The sequence below is a fragment of the Malus domestica genome, chromosome 08 (assembly GCF_042453785.1).
Source record: "Malus domestica chromosome 08, GDT2T_hap1".
NCBI lineage: Eukaryota > Viridiplantae > Streptophyta > Magnoliopsida > Rosales > Rosaceae > Malus > Malus domestica.
In genome coordinates this window covers 1,480,374-1,503,165 of record NC_091668.1, presented here as the reverse complement: position 1 = coordinate 1,503,165, position 22,792 = coordinate 1,480,374, and the positions used below count along the sequence as shown (strand labels likewise).

At 37.5% G+C, this 22,792-nt stretch overlaps 3 protein-coding genes across 3 annotated transcripts; all 3 read left to right on the top strand.

Moving 5' to 3' along the window:
• Window positions 1–5,402: 5,402 nt before the first annotated feature.
• On the top strand, window positions 5,403–11,040 carry LOC114826385 (V-type proton ATPase subunit a3-like). Its single transcript, XM_070827028.1, has 18 exons — window positions 5,403–5,665; window positions 5,758–5,802; window positions 6,016–6,138; window positions 6,213–6,320; window positions 6,490–6,600; window positions 6,694–6,867; window positions 7,100–7,237; window positions 7,518–7,625; window positions 7,745–7,852; window positions 7,978–8,126; window positions 8,461–8,614; window positions 8,704–8,864; window positions 8,953–9,159; window positions 9,506–9,689; window positions 9,786–9,869; window positions 9,952–10,145; window positions 10,327–10,386; window positions 10,481–11,040. The coding sequence occupies exons 1-18, from the start codon at window positions 5,510–5,512 to the stop codon at window positions 10,683–10,685; spliced, it is 2,469 nt and encodes an 822-aa protein (XP_070683129.1). The 5' UTR covers window positions 5,403–5,509; the 3' UTR covers window positions 10,686–11,040.
• Window positions 11,041–12,532: 1,492 nt separating this feature from the next.
• Window positions 12,533–15,329, top strand: LOC114826422 (agamous-like MADS-box protein AP3). The gene is made up of 8 exons (XM_029106596.2): window positions 12,533–12,749; window positions 12,837–13,077; window positions 13,241–13,307; window positions 13,396–13,457; window positions 13,646–13,745; window positions 14,435–14,476; window positions 14,753–14,794; window positions 14,912–15,329. The coding sequence occupies exons 1-8, from the start codon at window positions 12,674–12,676 to the stop codon at window positions 14,939–14,941; spliced, it is 660 nt and encodes a 219-aa protein (XP_028962429.2). The 5' UTR covers window positions 12,533–12,673; the 3' UTR covers window positions 14,942–15,329.
• Window positions 15,330–16,934: 1,605 nt separating this feature from the next.
• Window positions 16,935–22,337, top strand: LOC103420902 (uncharacterized). Its single transcript, XM_029106594.2, has 7 exons — window positions 16,935–17,339; window positions 18,038–19,975; window positions 20,261–20,315; window positions 20,785–20,933; window positions 21,223–21,309; window positions 21,591–21,719; window positions 22,033–22,337. Exons 1-7 carry the CDS (start codon window positions 17,271–17,273, stop codon window positions 22,105–22,107), a joined length of 2,502 nt encoding a protein of 833 aa, XP_028962427.2. The 5' UTR covers window positions 16,935–17,270; the 3' UTR covers window positions 22,108–22,337.
• Window positions 22,338–22,792: the final 455 nt, after the last annotated feature.

Below are 22,792 nucleotides of genomic sequence, written 5' to 3'. Positions count from 1 at the left end.
GAGATCCGGACCACTCATTTAAAATCCTACAATCCTAATTTATTGATTTTACTGACCTACGTACATCAGACAAATCAAGGGTTTGAATCTCTCTATATACCTTTGAACGGCCCAAATTTTTGGGTACGGAGGCTTCGAACTTGAAAATTCAGAGAGGATCTCGATTATTTATATATGTATGTGTATAGCTATATAGTGGGGATATAGGCGGAGGTACAAAATTCCATGCATGATTCAATAGGATCTTTAATGACGCTTCCATAGACTGCTACATTTGGTAAGCACGAAGGGAACATAAAGCTTACCCCAAAACTTCCCTTGTTTTGTATAGTTTTTCTGACCCTAACGTGTGCAACCTCATCCTCCACCGTCCGATTTGAAACATTATAGCCTTGTTATATTTACGTACACTTGATGATGATGATCAATTTCTTATGTATGCGTGTTTATTTATTCATTTATTTATGATTTTCTTTCGTGTTTGGGTATTTATTTAAAAAAAAAAAGCTAATTAAGGAGGTAAACATGCATATATAACTGGTAGCGTTTGGATGTCATAATAAAAATAACAAATATTCTTAATTATTGAAGGGGGAAGTACTAGGTAAATGTGTGGACAATGTCGGATTCAGAATTTGAATCTTGAGGGGTCTCAATGTTAAATACAAGTTTTTTGGATAGGAACCGTGCACGAAAAGAAAAATAAGTTTATTCACTTGGATGGCTTGTTGTGCACTTGTCAATAGATATCAGCATATGTCAAATCAATCTGATAAGTGATATTGAAAGAATTTGTAGAGTGCTGTTGACGCAACATGTCGAGATATACTTAGCATGCATGCATTACATCGAATATTTAGTAGGTACAAAAGAAAACCATACCAAACATTCGGAAGGTCATCAGAAGACCTTCATATGTATATTTTCCAGACTTGATCCTAGGACTACCTTGCTCCCTATTTCCATCCACCTCTGGATGTGGGCATGGGTGTATTGGTTAAAGAAGATGTGCTTCTTCATAAGATTCTCACCCGCAATTTGGATGAGTTCTGGAATGAATATTGCTTATATATAATTATACGGTGGATATTTCGAGATCTTAACGTTTAGATAGTAGTTATTGTACTTTTAACCTATAATCTTTAAGGTTAGATCTCTGTAAACCCTAGAACTAGGTTAACGTAGCAGTGTCTCACTTTATGCATCAGGAAAAAAGATGAACCCTAGTTTTTGACCCTCCCGTTTAGTATTTGACTGGTCTTTGTTTGGCTCAGCAAAATGTGGAAAAAGAAAGGTTCTTTCATGTATAACCTAAAATGTCAAATCTAAGGCTATATATACGTATATAAGTATACACACACACACACACACAGATATATATATATATATATATATATATATATATATATATATATATATTCAAATGATCACGGTCAAACAACCGTGGAAGGAAAAAGGGTTTTTGATTGATCAGATTGTTAACACGGAGTCGAGACATAGGCAGCCAGACTATATATATCCATCATTTGACTTCCCAAATCTCGTACGTCTAGATTTTTAATTTCTAAATTTATAAAACGCTAGCAAACTTTAGTGCAACGAAAATATTGTTCTTTTGTGACTGAAAGGTTATGGTTTTGAGTTTTGAAAACAACATTTTGCAAAGTAAAAGTAAGGTTGCATACGATAGACGTTTCCTCCGAGACCCTCGCAAGGTGAGAACCTTATTGTCTTGGGGTAATGCTAGATAGCGTCACTAGTCGTAGAGGAATAATAACGGTTTTCAATCTTTGTCTTTGATTAAACCGTATTGTACATTTAATTTATCTTAGATATAGAGAAATGATGATTTCAACTTAGGTGCACAAGATAAGCACGTAGTTCTAATCAACTTAGCTAAGTTCATATTTATGAAAAACAATTCATTTGAACGAGGGCTAAGTTGTCATACTGTTACAACAGCCTGCCCTTCTAATGCTCAGACTGATTAGAGGAAACTTAATTAGCCACCAAACTGATATCGAGATCACTGAAATTAATTGTATTTGAAATTTGAAAACATTGACACATCAAGATGGAACGAATAAACAGTATTTGTTTTGACGAGAGATTTTTCAGTGTGACCGTCACAAGAGGTGGTACACCACGTGTCCTTATATAAATGATGGGTTATGTGTGTTAAAATGTTAATAACTTAAAAATTAAAATTTTCCTCCACTTGCATAAAAACATGTGATATACCATCCGTATTCCCGTTACAACTAAAAATTTCTCTGTGTTGACCCACCTAAGTTGAATGAAGGGTTTGATCAAGGACTTATACGTACTGCTAATTACTTTGTCATTTAAATTCTCCGGGTGTCTTTCCCACTTGACTTTCTGACTTACAACTGCACTACTACTATGTATGCAATCAATCACCCTTATTTTCTGGCTTTGTGCTCGGAATTATCAGATCATCACGAGTCAATTAGGGCTCGTGGGAAGAGAGAGAGAGAGAGAGATGCGTGTTTAATAGTAACCAGTGATGTATGTGGGGTATCTATATATATATATATATATATATAAGAACTACTGTACTAGTAGTCTCCCTATTAGTAAATTTTAAATATGGATCCCTGCATGCACAAGAGAAAAATAAATAGTAAGGGAAACGTTATAGGCTCAGGAGTTTTTTTATTTTCAGATTGAATCAATTAAAGGATAATTTAAACGTAACAATGGTATGTAAAAAGAGATTGAAAAGTGTGTGCGGAACTTATTTTTCAAGATTTCTATTGATACAACGACAGTCTAAAATATATTGCTTTACACAAGAAAAAGACTCAAACTTGAGTGTAAAGAGAGGTGAACACCTGCTTTTGAAAACTTACCTAACCCGCTCGGCCGTTGAAGCACATAAAGCGGTCGAGCAGAATAGTGATCACATCGTTAATTAGGGGACACGAAATGGGCATGATATCGAGTTGTATAGCTCTCTGCCGTGTGCACGTAGTCCATCTCCATCTCCATCTCCATATCCCTCCGCTTTTCTCTATCTAGCTATGTAGATGGTTAAAAAAAAAAAAAAAAAAACCCTAGTAGAATTTATGAGATCATCAAGTGGAACAAATGCAGCTAGGGTTTATCATTTCTTCCTCCAATATTTGATTATTATATATTGTATATAGATATAGGGTGAGCAGGGCTAGGTTGGAGCGTAGGGTTGTGGCCAGGCCGCATGCGGATTGCCGTTTAGCTACGACGGTGGTCCAGAACACATCCGCGTCTGCTACCGCTACGTATATGTAGCTGCTACTGCTAGGTTTTCTGTTGCAGTCAGTGTGTGACTGTGAGAATATACATAGGATATGTATGTATGTAATCTGTATGTACTTGCGGTGCTCCTGCTAATCCTTGTGATTGTTTTTGTTTAAAAGAAGGCCATAACGCCTGCCATCATCCTCAATCCGGCCGGCACTGACTTCAAGGCATCCTTCTTTCGTTTTTGCATTTAATTATTTACAATTTTTGTAAATCTATTTTATTACAAGTGATATCTATTTTAATTTATAGTAAGGGTGATGATGTTTGAACTCGTAACGCTGTGAATTGAAGAATAATGTTATATGGCAATTCACCACTTACTTATGCAAATCTACTTACGGGCCACCGAAGAGAGATCATTGTTTTGCTTTTTAATGATTTGCACCCACGTATTTTAACTTCTCACACATCGATCTTTGTTTTTGACCATCGAAAATAACAAATAATATTAAACAAGGGTGTGAAAAAGGATGTGTGTTTATCATTTTAATGTCTAACGAAAAGAGATAACTTTATTGGATCTAAATTATGAAGAGTCCAACTTTCATCCAAAAGGAGACTCACTAGTCTAATCAAAATGTTTACTTTGTGCCTATCTACTTGTTTGGATGAGGGGCTACAAAAATACTAGAGGTGTATTCAATTGAGATTTTTTTTTTATGATTTTAATTCTTTTTACAAATTCAGGGGTATTCAATTATGATTTTAAGTCATTCTTTGAAAGTTTAGGTGCATTCAATTATAAATTGATAGGATTTTTAAAAATTGAGGGAATTAAAGAGATTTCATAGTGAATTTAAACATTCACAAATCTCACATCTCCTTTGAGAGAATTCACTAAAATAAATTCATGAAAATTTTAAACTCCATCAAGATTCATAATTTATAAAATTCATCAAAATCCCTCAAAATCCCAATTGCATACACCCCTCTTATTAACATTCAATTCAGCACACTTATGTGGTAGAACACTACTAATATAAAGAAATGTACTCGACACAAATGTTTTTCAAATCTATTGCATCCACCATTTTTATGTTAAGATGTTTAATGAATTTTTTTTTTCGAGTTTTGGTTGAATTTAAAGTCTCTTATCTTACATATTATAAAAACGTTTTTTTTTTTTTTTTTTTTTGTTTTTGTTTTGTTATAGAAATTTTGTTGGGAGAGATGGGTTTTTCTTATACTGAGAGAAAACCCTAGTTTCAGAATAATATACAGTACAAAATTCATCTAAATTATAAGGAAACGATTCATACATTGGTGGTAAGGGAAAATACACTATTACGGTCTAATGATATTCTTATTCACTTGTCAATGAGAGGAGTTAGGTTCAGTTCTCGCGAATTTGAACCACATTATTGCTAGCCCGTTGTGAGACTTAGCCCACTCTCCAACACCTGTAGACATTATCGTTTGTTACAAAAAAAAAAAAAAAAAAGAAAAGAAGAAAAAACACTATTTTAGGTAACTTGACTAAAAGCAGATCTATTTATCAAAGGAGTGTTGAAATGATTTTATTTATTTATTTTTTACTTTCTTTGGCGATATACACACAATAATTAAAAAGGAAAACTAATGAAAAGGGCTTGAAAACTTTGAGTTTTAATGATAAGGACAAAATAAAGGGTAAAGTGAATAGTACCAGGATTGACTTTTTAGTGTAAAAATGTGGTTTTTCGTTAAAGTGAACAGTACCGGGAGCTTTTCGTTAAAGTTCCCTAATTAAAATTCAAAATTGTGGCCAATTGTAGTGGGCCTGGACCCTTTTAATGGAATCATTGCCAAATCCAATTCGAAGGGGCTTTTAAGCCATGAAATTAAACTTGGGCCATGGACATTCATGGGCTCGAATTGACTGATCGAAGAGTCCAGGTCAACCTACGAATCAGAATAAAAACGTGATTGCGACGTTGACAATTGCCACCGTACCATTGAAATAGTAGGTGTTAACTGTTTTATCTCATCTTCCACGAAACGCTGCGTTTCAGCTGCCCGCGTATGTGATCCAGAGAGCGCCCACCGCGCCACGTCAAAGTTAAAACGACGCCGCAACGTAAAGTAAAAGGTTTGAAAAAAGGAAAAAACGGTAGGTGTGCGGTACATGACTCAGAAATAAATAAATAAATAAGAAAAAGAAAACAGTTTGACGTTTGAAGAACCCAGAGAGAAAATAACAGATTTGTGAAAATTTGCCGGGAAAATGGTGACGACGGAAGCGGCGGGAGGAGGGTGCTGTCCGACGATGGATCTGCTGCGGTCGGAGCCAATGCAGTTAGTGCAACTCATCATTCCGATCGAGTCGTCTCGCCACGCCATCTCCTACCTCGGCGATCTCGGCCTCTTTCAATTCAAAGACGTAATCTTTGCTCTCGCATTTACTCTTTCTCTTTTCAATTTTTTTTTTCAATTTTCTGTTCATTTTTTGGTTTTTTTTGTTTTTTTTTGCAGCTCAATGCGGAAAAGAGCCCGTTCCAGCGAACATACGCCACTCAGGTGCGTAGATTTTATTTTATTTTCATTTTTATGAATTAATGAACCAATTTAATTTCATACGATATGAAATAATGTGTTATAAGAAAGTAATTGGATGTGGTATTTGGAAATCGGCGATTAATTGCCGTGGTTTCTGTGGTTTTGTGAGTAAATTTGCAAAAAATGTGGTTGATCTGAAAATCTTGTTTGTGGATTTGAAATTGTGTGATGCAGATCAAACGGTGTGGTGAAATGGCTCGGAGGTTACGGTTCTTCAATGAACAAATGAAGAAGGCCGGCTTGTCACCCTCAACAAGGTCCATGATTAGCAATGACATCGATCTCGATAACTTGGAGGTAGTTTCAGTACTTGAGTTGATATTTTTGGAGTTTTCTATGGTCTACATTGAATCATTTTCCCCCTTTGCTAGGTTAAACTTGGTGAACTTGAAGCCGATCTGTTAGAAATTAATGCGAACAATGAACAATTACAACGCACTTACAGTGAATTGTTAGAATATAAACTTGTTCTGCAGAAGGTATGGCTTGTTTTACTGTTATTGCAGTTAGTTCTATGAGAGCGTTGTTTACATTTTAGTTTGTTGCGGTCATGAGAAATTCCGCAACTTAACTAATTCATTTGTTATTGTGTCGTTGATTTCCTTCATGTGATCCATAAAGTGAACTCGACTTGTTTACTTGTTTCAGGCTGGCGAGTTTTTTAATTCAGCTCAAAGCACTGCTGCAGCTCTGCAGAGAGAACTTGAAGTGCAGCATAGTATGGAAAGATCCATCGACAGTCCATTATTACTTGAACAAGTACAGATTTGTAGTTTTTGGTTTCATTTTTTGGTTGAAGATGAATTCTTTTATCGTATCCTTTGACTGATGCTTAGATATTTTCTGTTGTAGGAAATGACAACAGACCTATCAAAACATGTTAAGCTTGGATCTGTTAGTGGTCTTGTTCCAAGAGAAAAATCGATGGCTTTTGAAAGGATTCTGTTTCGTGCAACCAGGGGTAATGTGTTTCTGAAGCAGGCTGTGGTCAATGACCGTGTCGTTGATCCTGTGTCAGGAGAGAAAGTTAATACTCAATAACATAACTATTTCATGTTCATATATATCTTTTGTGAACTGTCCGTCTTATTTCACTTATTGCGGAAGTGCATACGCACAGATGATGGTTAATCTTGTTGCATGCTGTACTTTTTTCGTGTATGTGAATCCTAGTATGCCTAGATATCATTGTCTTCCTGCAGGATGATTGAATACTTTTTTTTTCTTTTCGGGAAATTAACGAGTTAATATTTTACAGGTTGAGAAAAATGTGTTTATCATCTTCTATTCTGGAGAAAGAGCAAAGAACAAAATTCTGAAAATATGTGAAGCTTTTGGAGCAAACCGTTACCCATTTACAGATGACTTGGGAAAACAATTTCAGATGATTAACGAGGTATGCAGTATTCTTACCTCTATATATGTGGAATCAACAGCTTTACTGTACCACAACTTAATTATGTTTAGATTGAAAATTTTCTTTTGTATTAATGTGTGTGTGTATATCTTTCATACAGGGGTTTTCCTTAAATGTTGAGTTTAAATAGTCTGGATTTATTATCATTAAAATATCAAACTCTGTGCTCAATAAGAGATGAGTGTGTCCGTCTTTAATTACAGTTACTGACTTATTCTGTAATCTAAATTCTGAATTCTATAACCACTTTAATTTCTAGGTGTCTGGAAAACTTTCAGAGCTGAAGACTACCATAGATGCTGGATTGTTGCACAGAAGCAGTTTATTACAGACAATTGGCCATCAATATGAGCAGTGGAACCTTCTGGTTTGTTATTCCAAATACTTATGCTTCGAGCTACTAATTCTCCATTCATGTTTGTATTTCATAGTCATTGAGTTTAGTTTTGTTTGATCGCTGAGTTTTATTCCTTTATGCCTCGATAGGTGAAGAAGGAAAAATCCATTTACCATACGTTAAACATGCTAAGCATTGATGTGAGTAGAATGTGTCTTGTTGCAGAAGGTTGGTGTCCTGTATATGCATCAAACCAGGTTTGATCCTTGTCCTGTAACACTTTCCAAAATTGTATTCAATGCTAAAACTTGGCATGAATCATTTGCAAGTGCAATGTATGTTTGAAGAATTTTTCAATTAACACAGGCTTGATGTTTCACAGATTCAAAACGCATTGCAGCGGGCATCCTTAGATAGCAACTCTCAACTTGGCGCCATATTCCAGGTTTTGCATACAAAGGAACCACCACCGACATATTTCCGCACAAACAAATTCACTTCTGCTTTTCAAGAAATTGTTGATGCATACGGGTGAGTCATTTTGCATGTTATGCCTATACAAGGTGTTGCACAATGCTCGGTAGGAGGATCGTGAGAGATGGTAGACTGAGAGCAGGGGTGGCAGAGGGGGGAGGGTGAGGTCTTTTGGGGAAGTTTGGGAATTACCTGTTTATTTCTTTTAACCTGTTTATAATGGTAAAACATAATTTTTATTGTTCTTTACCTTTTGTCTTCCTTCTCTTCCATCAAGCAGAAAGGAAGACCATTTCCTAACCTACTTAAGTTATTTTACTTAGACTGCACAATTCATGTTTCCGAATGAGATCATTTCGGGAAGAATTTGTCTAATGTATCATCCTCACAGGGTCGCCAAGTATCAGGAGGCTAATCCAGGCGTATACACCATTATCACATTCCCTTTCCTTTTTGCTGTAATGTTTGGAGATTGGGGACATGGTATTTGCTTGTTGCTGGCATCACTCTATTTCATAATCCGGGAGAGGAAGTTTTCTAGCCAGGTAATGCTGCATTGCTTTGTGACCGTAGACAGACTATTTGCTTCTTGTAACTTTGACACGGTTCTATTAACTCGATTTGTTGACAACAGAAACTCGGGGACATCGTAGAAATGACATTTGGTGGCCGTTATATTATTATGATGATGGCGCTGTTCTCAATTTACACAGGACTGATATATAATGAATTCTTTTCGGTCCCATTTGAGTTATTTGGGAAATCTGCCTATGGGTGCCGTGACCCATCTTGTAGGTACACAATCAGCCTGAGATCCTTGACATATGTGTGGTCTCTCAATCCCATTTGAGTTGATTAAACTTGGGTTTCTGTTGTGTGGCAGAGACGCTACTACAGTCGGTTTGACTAAGGTTCGTGACACTTATCCGTTTGGTGTGGATCCCAAATGGCATGGTTCTCGATCTGAGTTACCATTTCTTAATTCATTGAAGATGAAGATGTCAATCCTACTTGGAGTAGCCCAGATGAATCTTGGAATCGTTTTGAGTTACTTTAATGCAAAATTCTTTGCGGATAAACTGAATATTTGGTAAGCTATACTACTCAACCTCGATATTGAATTAATATATGCATATGTATATATAGGAATAGGAACTTCCATCGGTGTGTAATTGAAATTGAATTATCTTTATCTTTTATCTCTCCGCGCAAAAAGAAAAAAAAAGAATTATCTTTATGTGTATCGTACTTCCTATAAAGCATTTAGTGTGACTGTTTGGGATATCGTATATCTTGCATGACATGCCCGTCCACCTTAAATGTGAAAATTGATATGTATTTCTTCTCCTCTAGCTTGTTCACTCTCTTTCGGAGAATGAATGTGTAGGATTATGAGTTACTTTCTTAATGTTGACAATCTAACCATATTCTTTTAGGTACCAATTTGTTCCTCAGATGATATTTTTAAACAGCCTGTTTGGCTACCTTTCTCTCCTAATTATTGTGAAATGGTGCACTGGTTCACAAGCCGATTTGTACCATGTAATGATATACATGTTCCTGAGTCCTACTGACGACCTCGGTGAAAATCAGCTTTTTTGGGGGCAAAGATTCCTTCAGGTTTGTTCTTCTTCCTTCAATTACGCTGCAAAATTTCTCAATCAGTACAAGAGAGTGACTATTCCTAACAATTTTATTTTCCGTGTTTAATTACAGATTTTGTTACTGCTATCGGCTCTTGTTGCTGTACCATGGATGCTGTTTCCAAAGCCTTATTTCTTGAAGAAACAGCATGAGGAGGTAAACTTGAAACTAAACAGTCTCTTTACTTTGCATTTATTCTTTTCCTTCTTTCTCTTTTCACCCTATTACCTTCTCTCAGAGGCACCAAGGTCAATCCTACGCACTGCTTCACAGCGGCGAGGACCCTCTTGACGAGGAGCACCACCCAAGTTTACATGGTCATGAGGAATTTGAATTCACCGAAGTCTTTGTACACCAACTCATACATACCATAGAATTTGTGCTTGGAGCGGTGTCTAATACAGCTTCGTATCTACGTTTATGGGCACTCAGGTGAGTGAATAACAACTTACAACCATCTAATAGCACCGACTTGAAGCATAATTAGGCATCTAAGTCAGTACGGTTCACATATTACATGGCTGATGAAAATAAAAATTCTATGAGCACATGGTTCTTTGTTTCACCTACCGGATGATGACCGTCTTGTTTGCCCTTGTTTTGCTTTCTTCAGTTTGGCGCATTCGGAGTTGTCCAGTGTATTTTACGACAAGGTTCTACTTCTAGCCTGGGGGTAAGTTCTTTCACAGTTTTACTCATCTTTCGTTCGTCACGGTAGTCTGAGACTCAAATTATCGGAGTAATGAATCCTTTCGGAACCACTACAGGTACAACAATGTGATCATTCTGATCATTGGCATAATCGTCTTTATATGCGCGACAGTCGGAGTGCTGCTAGTGATGGAGACCTTGAGTGCATTCTTACACGCCTTGAGGCTTCACTGGGTGGAGTTCCAGAACAAGTTCTATGAGGGCTCTGGTTACAAATTCTATCCCTTCTCATTTGCATTGCTCAGCGAGGAGGACGAATGATGCACTGCCGTCGTTTGTACAATTTTTGTATGCATAGAAATTATTTTCGAACGGGGGTACGAGTGTGACAAACGTACAAAATACAGATACAGCTGGAGGTTTGTCATGCAGTTTGGATTCAGTCTTTTTTGAGCATGCTCTTTCTTGTCATCGATTACTAGTTGCAGATATAGCTGGGGTCTCATGGGTTCGTGATATTTTTATATAGTCTTTCCTTTTCTTTCGGGCTTATGTTTTGTTGTCAACCAAACAGAAATGTATTGATATTATTCAACGTACAAATATACTAATACATAACTGTTAGGATTCATCTATTCATTGAACTTCTCGATTAATGTAAGAGAAAATTCATGTTTGGTACTGTGTTTTGGATCAATTTTTTAGACTTACAATTCCTTTCACTTACAAATCAAGTAGAACTGCCATCGAGAAATGATTTTAGCATTCTTTTTATTTTCTAGCACTCCATTTTTTTCTCAATTTTTTTCATTGAATAAATTAAACAAAATTAATGGATAAAAATGAAAAGAAAAGCGCAGAACCCGAGGGGCCACAATTACGGCGAGCAAACATATTAATGACGAAGAACGTATTTTTGTTATGTTACTAATACTTGTACTTGCTCTGACAGGATGTAAAACATAACATTGTGACCGCCCATTTCCACACAATGAGACGGGTGTTATAAGGCAGGTCTAGGCTCAGCGTAAGGCCTCGGCCTTCTAAGTAGCCCGATGAAGCAATTGGGCCATTGCCTCCCTAGTTGAGGGCCCATTATGTAACTACCTTTTTAATATATTAGGCCACCAAATCAACATGATTCATAAATCCGGACCCTTAAAATTAATTTAACGGCAAAAGTTATTATAATTTTTAAAGGGGTCCTTATTTGTAGCCGTTTGATCAAATTTCAAAAACTCTGATTGGTGGATTATGTGGATTTGGTCAAAGAGATCTGGAGAAGATACCTTTCGAGGCAAGAAATTGGACGTGGGTCAAATACGATTAGACGCGTGAGAGATTTGACATTGGCTTTACTTGAAGGTTTGAACAACGTTAACATGTTCAAATTTCGTGATTGTCCCAAACCTATTTGCTCCAGCCTACGACGCCCTCACTACGCCTGCAGGGAAAAATCCAGGGGTTCCAATTTTGAAACATCTAATTGCATCCACCAATGCTTTCTCTTTGACCGCTGGTTTTTATTCTTGCCAATAAATAAATGGCAAACGACGTTTGGCTAAATTGTATATATCAGTGTTACTCTTGTCTTATAATTTGTGGATCTAGATCTATTTCAGATCTCCGTGTCTGGATCACGTGGATCAAGAGATTCGAGTCAAATTTACCGTTATAATAGTTCTGAAAATACATCCCACCAACGATTAAGTTCAACAATGCCTAAAGATTTTTTTGCTTCCTTGACATAGCTATAGGGTTTATTTGGAAGTACTTTTAAAATGACTGAATATGTTTTTTATAAGAATGCTTTTGAAACCAATTTTCAGTAAAAAATTGCAAGTGAATTCTCGAAATATACTTCTTACATGAAACACTTCAAGTACTTTTATAACCCAAAACACTTTCGCCAAAAAGATTTTCAACAATTTTAAAAGTACTTACAAACGAGTCAATAGTGCACCTTAAGACTAGCCGTTTGGTTCCTTACTAATTACCATTAAAAAAATTAGGAAAACTAATGAAAAGTAAAAAAAAACTTCATTTTTAACGAAAAGCTATTTCTAAATGTATAGTAAATAGTGACAGTTAAAGGTAAAAATATGATTTTTCATTAAAATGAACAGTACCAGAAGTGTTTGTTAAAACTTCCTAAAAAATTGTGATTAGGGTGAGACTGTCTCTCTCTCCCCTCGTCTGATCAAGCTAGCTAGGGTAGCCCTGACTGAATCTATCAAACCCCGTAGGCCGTAGGATGTCACATCGGAACGGAAACCGTGATTTGGTGAAGAACGGAAAGCGGACGTACGATGCTCCATCTCCATCAATGGGTCCCCACACATCGATATCCGACCCAATTTCAACCCGAAACCCTTTCTATTTCTGGTAAATTCCCTTCTGCAACCCTAATCTCCTCTTAATTATTTGTTAATTATTTTTGTTCTATTAAATCTAATCGTTTCGGAGTTCCAGATATTCATATTTTCAGATCGGATTTGAGGAGAGAGAGAGAGAGAGAGAGAGAGATGGCGAGGGGGAAGATCCAGATCAGGAGGATAGAGAACTCGACCAACAGGCAGGTGACCTACTCCAAGAGAAGGAACGGACTCTTCAAGAAGGCCAACGAGCTCACCGTCCTCTGCGACGCCGAGGTCTCTCTCATCATGGTTTCGAGCTCCGGCAAAGTCCACGAGTACATTAGCCCCTCCACCACGTAATCCATTCACTCTCTCTCTCTCTCTCTCTCTCTCTCTCTCTCTCTCTCTCTCTCTCTCTCCCCTCTCATTTTCTCTCCCTAAAACCCTAGGTTTTTCTTCAAACTATTGGATTTTCTGGGTTTCATCGTTTGCTTATGTGATGAATTTGTGCTCAACCAGAACAAAGCAATTGCTGGATCAGTACCAGAAGACTCTTGGAATCGATATTTGGAGCTCGCACTACGAGGTATTCCTCGTTCGTTTTTCATTTTAAGTTACTAATTGGTTAGCGTTATGCGTAAATATTTGTGGTAGCTAATGTGTGTGCACTGCAGGCAATGCAACAGCATTTGAAGAAGCTGAAGGAGGTGAACATGAATCTTCGGAGGCAGATCAGGTAACGAATAGATATTTACATAGGAACAAGGTTCTAAGAGGCGCTAATTGGACGAAGGGCAGATGCCTAACGCTTAAGCGTTTAAGTGGAGCCTAGAAGTAGATGAGAACTTTTAGAACACTGCATAGGAGTCAATTTTTTGCTGATCAAATTATTGTTTTTCAACTTAATCGGAGTATAATATGTAGGCAGAGAGTTGGGGATTGTCTGAACGATCTGAGTTTCGATGAACTGCGTGGTCTCGAGGAAGAGATGAAAGCCGCCGTCGACGTCATTCGCCAGCGCAAGGTTGTACATGTGTTGCCATTGTTGTAGTTCTTAGTTGATTGATATTATTCTTCTAGAGGGATTACTGTGGTAAATTCAAAGCTAATCAGATATAGCTAGTTTGAAGGAAAATCCGAGCAAGTCACAATTAATATAACAAAAGTTGGTAACACGACCCGGTACATTAAATGTCATAGTACAAGTGATCGGAAATATTATGTTTTCAAGTATCCAACTTCTTGTATTACGATATTTGATAGAGTCGTGCTCTCGGCACTCTGAAAAATGTCTTCTTAATATGCATCCTAGAAACCATTCGAAGATAAAGGAATTTAGTTTATATTGGTTATGAGGGCAACGGTCGCCTTGCCTCTTACAAGGGGGAATGACTTACCCACACCTCGAGATGCTACTATGGCATTCTCAATTATTGATACAATATCATGTGTTTTAACTGTTTTACATAATATTATATCATTAATCCGTCATGGTTGTATCCGAATGTGTTGGTAAAGCTCTCTCCTCTTACAGTTATAGGTGTATGTTAGACTATAGGGTAGATGAGTTTCTCCAATTTTGTTTGTGATCTCTATAGTGAATTGTGCATTGCATATATATATATATATTGTGTGTGTGTGTGTGTTACTTGTGATATGATGTTTTAATTTCATAATCTTACATTAACTATATATGTGTACGATGGTGGACAGGTTCGGATGATCTCTAATAAGATTGATACAACCAAGAAAAAGGTAATTAACCCTAGCTAATTGACCATCTAAACCTGGTTGCCAATCCTTTGTTAATTAATTTATATGTTTTTTAAGTTACTTGGTTGATATAAGGTTCATTTGGGGAGAAAAATACGAGTCAGACGGTCTTATCAGTTGCCTTGTATTTTTTATTCGATATCAACAAAGTGCAAACATATTAACATGTTTCGCATATCATGATGATGTCTATATATTGATTACATAATTGTACTGTATAACGAAATCACTCATTTTTCTCCGTTTATTGCACTATAGGTAAAGAGCCAAGCAGATGTGAACATGAGTCTCCACGAACTTGTATGCACTTGATCTCTTTCTTGTAATTGATCAAATTATATTACTCTTTTCCGACGTTTGAAATCTTTTTGTTTGTTTGTTTTGTTTTGTTTTGTTTTTTTTTGTTTAATTAATTAGTATGCGAGGGAAGGTATACACTATGAATAAGTAGAGAATGAAGGGGATTATGATTCAGTGTGTGGCTGCTCACCAAATGGAGGAGGACCTCCCATATTTGCGAAGTAGTAACCAATCGCATCCCACTAATCTTCACTGCACTGCTGCTGGAGCTGCATCAGATTCCACCACCACTGCAGTAATTAGTTAAACATTTGGTTAATTACCCATGTATTGTTAAGATTTAATTAAACTCGTTTGTTGTGGACTTGTAGTGGCAGTATTACCTATCGCGATGTCGTTTTGTTATGGTGGGCTGCATATGTGGTTGGGCCTAAATGTTTGGGCCATGTAAACTAACACAAAGCCTCTAAAACTTCTTCCACGATGACGGTCCATGTAAATTATGTTTGCTGGATTCAATTCCTATTTTTCTGTTTCTCTTTTTTTTTAGAGGATTTCAAGAATAACATCAACTTAACCATCATTGGGTGATTTAGTAGTTATAAACTAATTTTAGACCCCTATTTCACACGATACCTCCTCGGTTTGATTCCTAGTGCGTAAGAAGGTTAAAATATCCCTATAAATCTTCTCGGCTTCCAAAAGGGTGAACTATAGTATCTAACTGGTCCTTTTTTGTTGGAAAAAAAAAGAAGAAGAAAAAGAGTAGAGAGTAATGATTTTGAAATTTTCTTTTCTTTTCAAAAATTTCAAGTGTGAACTTCAAAATAGGAAGGCCCCACAAGCCCTTTTGGGAAAGTGGACACCCAACAAAATTGAAAGCTACTGGATTTGCTTGATGTGCTTCCTTTTCGGTTCAAAAACTCCATCACAACTTTTTTTCTCCATTAGCTTTTGACAACAAATTTGGTCACTTCACCTTTATTCTTTCGTATGTACCAAAAGACATTCCTTTTCTCACAAAGTAGAATATTTAAAAAGTTTATAGTCACAAACGCCACAAAAGTGTATTTTGTGATGAATGCTCTTGCTTTATTGGGTCATAATTTGGATGGAGTTCAAGTACGGTTAAGCACCCTCCCTCCTGTTACAACGCGAGTTTGTTCTTAGTACTCTCTTATTGTTGGTCCTAGGAGTTTTTCGTCTACTTCCCAACAATGTTCTAAAAAATGGCCTAGGCGCTGGGCAGGTTGGAATCGAGGCAATTTCGTGCAAAATGGCTGGAAAAATTGGGGTGACTCTAGGCAGGCTAGGCGGTGCTAGGCGGCTAGGCGTTTTTTATTTTTTTGAAATTTAAAAAATAAAAAATAAAAACTTAGATTATGTATCTTACATTACTATATTTCCTTATTTTCCTCCTATTTTGCATTTTATGTTGTTTTAAATTGTGAACTTGTTGTACATGTGTCATCCTACATTACAATACTCCTCACTATGGTTATATGGCATATATGCTTAATGCGTTTTTAAATTTTGGACTTGTTGGATACTCTTTTTGCATTTTATCATTTTTTTATTATCCTATCCATGAATTTCATAAAAGTATAATTTTTTGTAAGTGACAATATGCACTTATTTACAAGATATACAAGAAATTTACCTAAATCTGTCTTGGCGCTAGGCGCTAGCCCGCTGCCCGATTAGCGCCTAACGTTTTTTAGAACCTTGCTTCCCAAATAACACATCAATGTATATCCGCACTTAGAAATTTAGTGCGCAAAGAAAGCACATTCCTTTGCTAATTTGCATCACTCGTTTAATGGAATAATGTTAGAGACATCAAACTGTACCGCCTCCCTATAAAAAATAAAGTCCATCAAGATAAGTAGATCTTTCAAACCAAAAAAAGGACACTTTATATTTCAAAAAGTATTATTCACACACTTATTTTTACATTTCATATATCCTTGTTAATTTTCGTCATAAATCTTCTTTAATTCATTTGATACGACGGCAAAAAATTAAAATGAATATTTGACAAGTAAAATAGATGTATGAATACCATTACGGTTTATGGTTCTAGAGGAGCACTCTTGGGTCAACGGAGAGCATAGGAGTCCGAGGCAACCTGTAAGATGATACGGCTGAGTGGGTTGGCACGTGCTCTAATGCCCCACCCAACTAAACCCCTAAACCTCGCCACCTCAAAACAGAGTCACCTGAGACCACGACGCGGTGCCCCAACCGCCCAATTCGCCGCCGTCCACGTTTCACAAAACCTCTGTAAAATCCTTGTATTTTTTTTCTTTCCCTCTAAACCCCCCCAGCCGCCACGAAGGCCTTCTCCCGTCCGCCTATTTTCGTAATTTTCCTCTTTCTTCAAGCTTTTTCCATGCTCCCGTGAACAAGAACGCTCTAGAGAGAGAGAGAGAGAGAGGGAGAGAGAGGGAGGAAGGGAGGGAGGCTGGTGGAGGCCATGGGTGCTCTCGCTCCGTTCTCTAAATGGATTCCGGCGGATGATATTCTGCTCAAAAAAGCTGTTGAGGTACAAATTCGACTCTAAATTTCCTCCCTTTTTTCTGAAAATTTAATGTTCTTGCATCCTCGCAGTGTATTATTAACCTGGATTTTTCTGGTAATTTGTTTCGTTATACATATGATGTATGTTGCTTTTTTTGGGTTTTCAAATTCTTGGGGTTTTAGTGTGTTTAAGCATGAATTCGAGTTGTATTGAGAATGAGTCCCACATTGATGGGAGGAGGGACCTTGCATGGGCTTATAAGAGGTTGGGCTACTCCCCATATTGCCAATTGGTTTTATGGTGGAACCTCAACTTTCGATTTCGGGTTTATGTTCTCCGAATATGTTATGGATTTACCGTTCCTCGTATTTAAGATTGAAATTGAGGAACATAATCAGTAAATTGGACAAATGCTAGATAAAATTGAAAGTGAATGCAGTTGAAATTATGTTGTCCACTGCTAGAACAATTGTCACTGCTGGTTTTCCTACTGAGATAGGCGGTATCTTAGTCGAATTAACAAGTATTCGCCTCTATTAACTGTGTTGCGTCGGAGGGGAACTGCCTGGGTTCCCCTTTCGGAAATAAATTAGGATTTGGTACTTTTCAGAAAACCCTGGTTTTGATTTTGTAATATATTTATCATACAAGGAAAGCTTATCAGGAAGTTAGTATTCTCAAAAGTTATATTCGGACTTTGTATTCTTTTGCTCTGTTTGCAGGATGGTGCTTCGTTGGAGTCGCTTGCTAAAGGTGCAGTGCATTTTTCTCAAAGATTTACTGTTCGTGAGCTGCAAGATCGGTGGTATTCTCTCCTGTATGATCCAGTAGTTTCTGAAGATGCTTCTGCTCGCATGATTGAGTTTGAGAGTTCCACCACGGCTGTTCCATTTGACAGGTCGGGAAATTCAAAAGAAAAAAAATGTGAATCCGGAAAGAGAAAAGCTGAAAGTGTTCGTAGTAGTTACTATGCAATGCGTAAAAGGATTTGCAATGAGCCATTTAATTCCATGGGCCTTAATTTTCTTGTTGCACCCAGTAATAACAACTATCATGGAAATGGAGACGAGCCTCTTTATGGAAATTGCATAAATGGTGATCCGATGTCAGCCCCTTTTGGCCTTGAGACGTCGGATATGGATGCTATGCAAAATCTGATGAATGTCGGCATTGATGATACCTTTCATATGCTCCAGAACCCAGATGGGAATGATTTTCATATGGAACAAGGTAACATACATGAAGATATTATGACATGGAATGAATCTGAGGTGGATGAATTCAATCATCCAGAGGGATTGCCAGATTGCAGCCTGTTCAATGCTGATGGCTTGGGAATGAAATTTACACTTGATCAAATTAATGGCAACGAGGGAAATATGTGCACAGAATTTGAAGGGAACAACGCCTTTAATTCACCTGTTTCAGACGGTGGTGCATTGTTTAACAACTTGGAGTATTCATCTCCACTTCCAGCTAAGCCAGTCGATGTTGATCTTAGTGAAAATAATACATGCACCGGCGATGTTTTTGAACTTCATGAGAATATCGATGCTGACAATGCAAGAACATCAGAGACTGAAGTTCATGTTAGGATTGAGGTGGATGCTGAAATGCCATGTGGTGATTTCCAGAGTTCAGCAGCTCCTGTTAGTACTGAAGGTTATTTGGCAGAACTGTCCAATTCGCTTTTAAACTTTACGAACGAGGAGCTCATGCTCATGACTGCTGATGGAAAAGATGTGATTGATAAGTCTTACTATGATGGCTTGAGCTCCCTTCTGTTGAGGTCACCGAAAGATGGTGTTCATCAAGAACAGACGATCGTCAAATCTGAGCCAGAAACATCTGTAGCTCCAGTTATGGACTCCATGAATCCTTCTAGTACATATCTTGGAGTGGTAGATGATAATAAAGGATCCCCAAATGCTGATGAAGATATGGTTTGCCATTCAGAGACTCTGATGCTATCATCTTCAACTGCTTCGAACTATCAAAATCCTGAATTGAAAGATGGAGTTATCTGCTGCACATTAAACACCGAGGACCCAGAAATTCCATGCAATGATGATATCTTTCTACCAAATCGTCCATCAACTTCTGAAGTGAATAAGCCATTATCTTTGTCCACTAGAGGTTTCCCTGTTAATAAGAGAAATAATGCCACAGGGTCATGCTTTATGCACAGAGAGCGAAAAAATCTAGGAGAACCGCATAGTACCTCTCAGATTAAAGGATCACACTTCTTACAAGAAAAGGGTCTAAAACCTCCACTAGGTAATTTCGGGGTGAAATTTGAGCTGTCTAAGACTGACGCCATTCAAGTGGCATCTAAGAATGCAGGTCATGTTAGTGAAGGTCTGGATCAAATTTATTCAGCCAATCCAAGTACAAGTGTTCAACCTGGAATCCTGAAGGAAGACACTAGAGAAAGTATATCGGCTAAGCTTCTCAATTACAACTCAACTGAGTTTCATGTGGAGAACCCAGATTTGGGTGTCATTAAACAGGAGCTTGATCCATCAGCTACAATTAGAGACAATAAATCATTACATACAGAAGGGATTGCTGAAGCACAATTAAACCCTGAGACATCAGATCAAATGGGGCTTTTCGAGAGCGATGATGATGTACCATGTTATTCCGATATAGAGGCATTGGTAAGTGCTAAAATGCGAATCATCTTGTCGATAAACATTTGATTTGCTTATCAATTTTGTAATTCATCTTTTAGTTTCATTGACTGTTGTTCCACCTAGAGGTCGCACTTGGTGTGATGGCAAGTGCCTTCGCCCATGAGCGGTAGGTCTCGGGTTCGAGACTTGGGAGCAGCCTCTCCATAAATGGGGGTAAGGCTAGCCGACATTCACCTCTCCCAGACCCTGCGTAAAGCGGGAGCCTTGTGCACTGGGTACGACCTTTTTTGACTGTTGTTCCACCTGCAGGTACTTGATATGGATTTGGACCCAGATGACCAGGAGTTGTATTCTAGCGAGGAAGGTAATACTTGGTCAAACTATCATACATCTAATGACCGGCTCATTACTTGTTTTCTTTATACAGACTTATCCGTACATCTCCTTTGCCTATCAAATCCTCTAAAATGGTATGCATTAAAGTAATCTTATTGGTACTTCCCTTCTGCCTATCAAATCCTGTAATAAATGGTATGCGTTAATGCAATGAGTTTTGTTAATGGAAAAGAGTTTGTTTATTATGCAGCATTCATGCTTAACTGACAGATGATATGGTATCTATACTCAATGATGTCGGAATTATTCTTGATCTACATTAGTTTGCAATGCATCACAATAGAAAATGTTTGCATTTGTTGATTATTTGAAACATATAGAACATTCCTAATCAAGGAACTAATATTTTCTGTAAAGCGATTGCGTCATATTTGATGGAGGCTCACTGCATCAGTATGCCTTATAAATTGTGATTTTATGCTGTTCTCTATGTGCAGTCTCAAAATATCAGAATGAGGATGCTAAGAGGAGAATCATAAGGCTGGAGCAGTGTGCTTATTCATATTTGCAAAGAGCCATTGCAACTCACGGAGCATTTGCCATTTTGTATGGGCGTCATTCTAAGCATTACATTAAGAAGCCTGAGGTATTTCATTTGCTCTATAAATTTTTACCCAACCCAATTGGGGTTGGCCATACGGACCCTTTTCTCTTCTCCCGCTATCTGGGGTTGGGAAGTTTTCACCCCATATTTTCACCCCATAGCTGCATTATGGAGCAAGAGTTCTGTGTAAAACTTAATCACTTTGCCATAGGGATCCATCTAGGTTTTGCTATGACATGCATATTTAATTGAAAATTTAAAACTCATGGTCCAATTAGTTTATGTCAGACATGGGTTGATTCTGTGAATGAATGGTAATCTATATCTGCAGGTTTTATTGGGTAGAGCAACAGACGATTCTGTTGTTGATATTGACTTGGGAAGAGAAGGGCGTGGTAACAAGATATCTCGAAAACAGGTAATAATATTATTGACCACCTTAACTTACCATACCAGTGATGCAGTTACTTGCCTTTTCCTTTCCTTCCAAAAGTTTGTTCTACGTAATGTTCTCAATGATGTGGAAAAAAGAAATCATTTAGACATTTACAATTTAGTTCATTAAATCACGATAACAATTACAGAACCGAACTTAGGTGTCTTCAGATTATGCGGTTTACATCTTCTTGCTAACCCAGGGCAAGCATTTTGGTTTGTCTCTAAGTGAGCGTAAAAATTTATTTTTTCTGCATTTGTTAGGTAATGATAAATATGGACAAAGATGGATCCTTCCATCTGAAAAATCTTGGGAAGTGTCCAATCTCGGTAAATAGCAAGGAAGTAGCCCCTGGACAAAGTCTAAGCCTTAGTTCAAGTTGCTTGATCGAGGTATGTTCTTGGTTTGCTAAATTTTAGTTTTTCTGAGTTTCTTAGCTGTTTTTTGTGCAATGTGTCCTTGTAGCTGTGCGTAAGTCTTGATCGTCATACCTCAACATTCGTTTTTATACTCATCAATTTTTCGGTTTGGTGATCAAAATGCTCAATACATTGTGTATGTTATATCTTAAGTCATTGATAAGCCATGGTGTTTCAAATAGATTGCGGTTTTCCTGCCATAATTATCACGTGACACATGTTTAGGCAGTAGTTTGATTGCGTCACAGTTAACTAAACGATTTCCTGCAAATGATGAATTTTGCAGATACGGGGAATGCCATTCATATTCGAGATGAACCAAACACGCGTGAAGCAGTATTTGGATAGCATCCCGCAATAGCTGAAGGTAAAGAGCACCGATTGTGAATGATAACGGAGGTGCCACAGACTGTATTCAGAAGGTGCTAATTTTTCCTGCAGCTTCTGGGGTTCTCTAGTTAAAGTCACTTCTCTTCTGTTGCATGTAACTAGTCTACTGTTGAAGAAGGTGGTCTGTAATTTAGCAATGCATTTACTTTCTGCTGATTGTTTTTTAATTTTAACCTAATCAAGCATTCTCGTTGATATGAACGCACGCTTAGACGGAGAATTCGAATTTAAAATCTCAATTGTTATAGAATAGAAAAAAGTGTGGGTTCTTTCAAAAAGGCACGACAAAGCTTTCCCCCGTCTCCAAATAGGAAGCGTGATTCTATAAGGTATCGTTTGGTATGCAGATGGGACGGAACGGAACAGAGAGGGAGCAAAGATACCCTTGGATGGAAACAAGGAGGAAGAAGGAGATTGAGAGGTTATAATTTTGTGTTCCACAGATGTTGAACGAGTCGTTCTAGGGGATGAGGTAAAACGAAAATTCACTCAAAATTTGTTCCGTGGAACAGCGAGTTCCATCCGTTTTAGGCGCACCAAACGTGGGATGGAACGTCTCGGTCCCGTCCCACATACTAAACGGTACCTAAAAGTACACTGCTTGATCATTCCTATAGCTGAATTAAAAAAAAAAAAAAAAAAAAAGCTTGTTCCGC

Coding starts and splice junctions, on each gene's coding strand:
- LOC114826385 (XM_070827028.1), top strand. CDS start 5,510: ATGGTGACGACGGAAGCGGCGGGAGGAGGGTGCTGTCCGACGATGGAT. Junction 5,666..5,757: donor GCCTCTTTCAATTCAAAGAC/GTAATCTTTGCT, acceptor TTTTTTTTGCAG/CTCAATGCGGAAAAGAGCCC. Junction 9,870..9,951: donor TGAAGAAACAGCATGAGGAG/GTAAACTTGAAA, acceptor ACCTTCTCTCAG/AGGCACCAAGGTCAATCCTA.
- LOC114826422 (XM_029106596.2), top strand. CDS start 12,674: ATGCTCCATCTCCATCAATGGGTCCCCACACATCGATATCCGACCCAA. Junction 13,458..13,645: donor AATCTTCGGAGGCAGATCAG/GTAACGAATAGA, acceptor TATAATATGTAG/GCAGAGAGTTGGGGATTGTC. Junction 13,746..14,434: donor ACGTCATTCGCCAGCGCAAG/GTTGTACATGTG, acceptor GATGGTGGACAG/GTTCGGATGATCTCTAATAA.
- LOC103420902 (XM_029106594.2), top strand. CDS start 17,271: ATGGGTGCTCTCGCTCCGTTCTCTAAATGGATTCCGGCGGATGATATT. Junction 17,340..18,037: donor TGCTCAAAAAAGCTGTTGAG/GTACAAATTCGA, acceptor CTCTGTTTGCAG/GATGGTGCTTCGTTGGAGTC. Junction 21,720..22,032: donor GTTCAAGTTGCTTGATCGAG/GTATGTTCTTGG, acceptor TGAATTTTGCAG/ATACGGGGAATGCCATTCAT.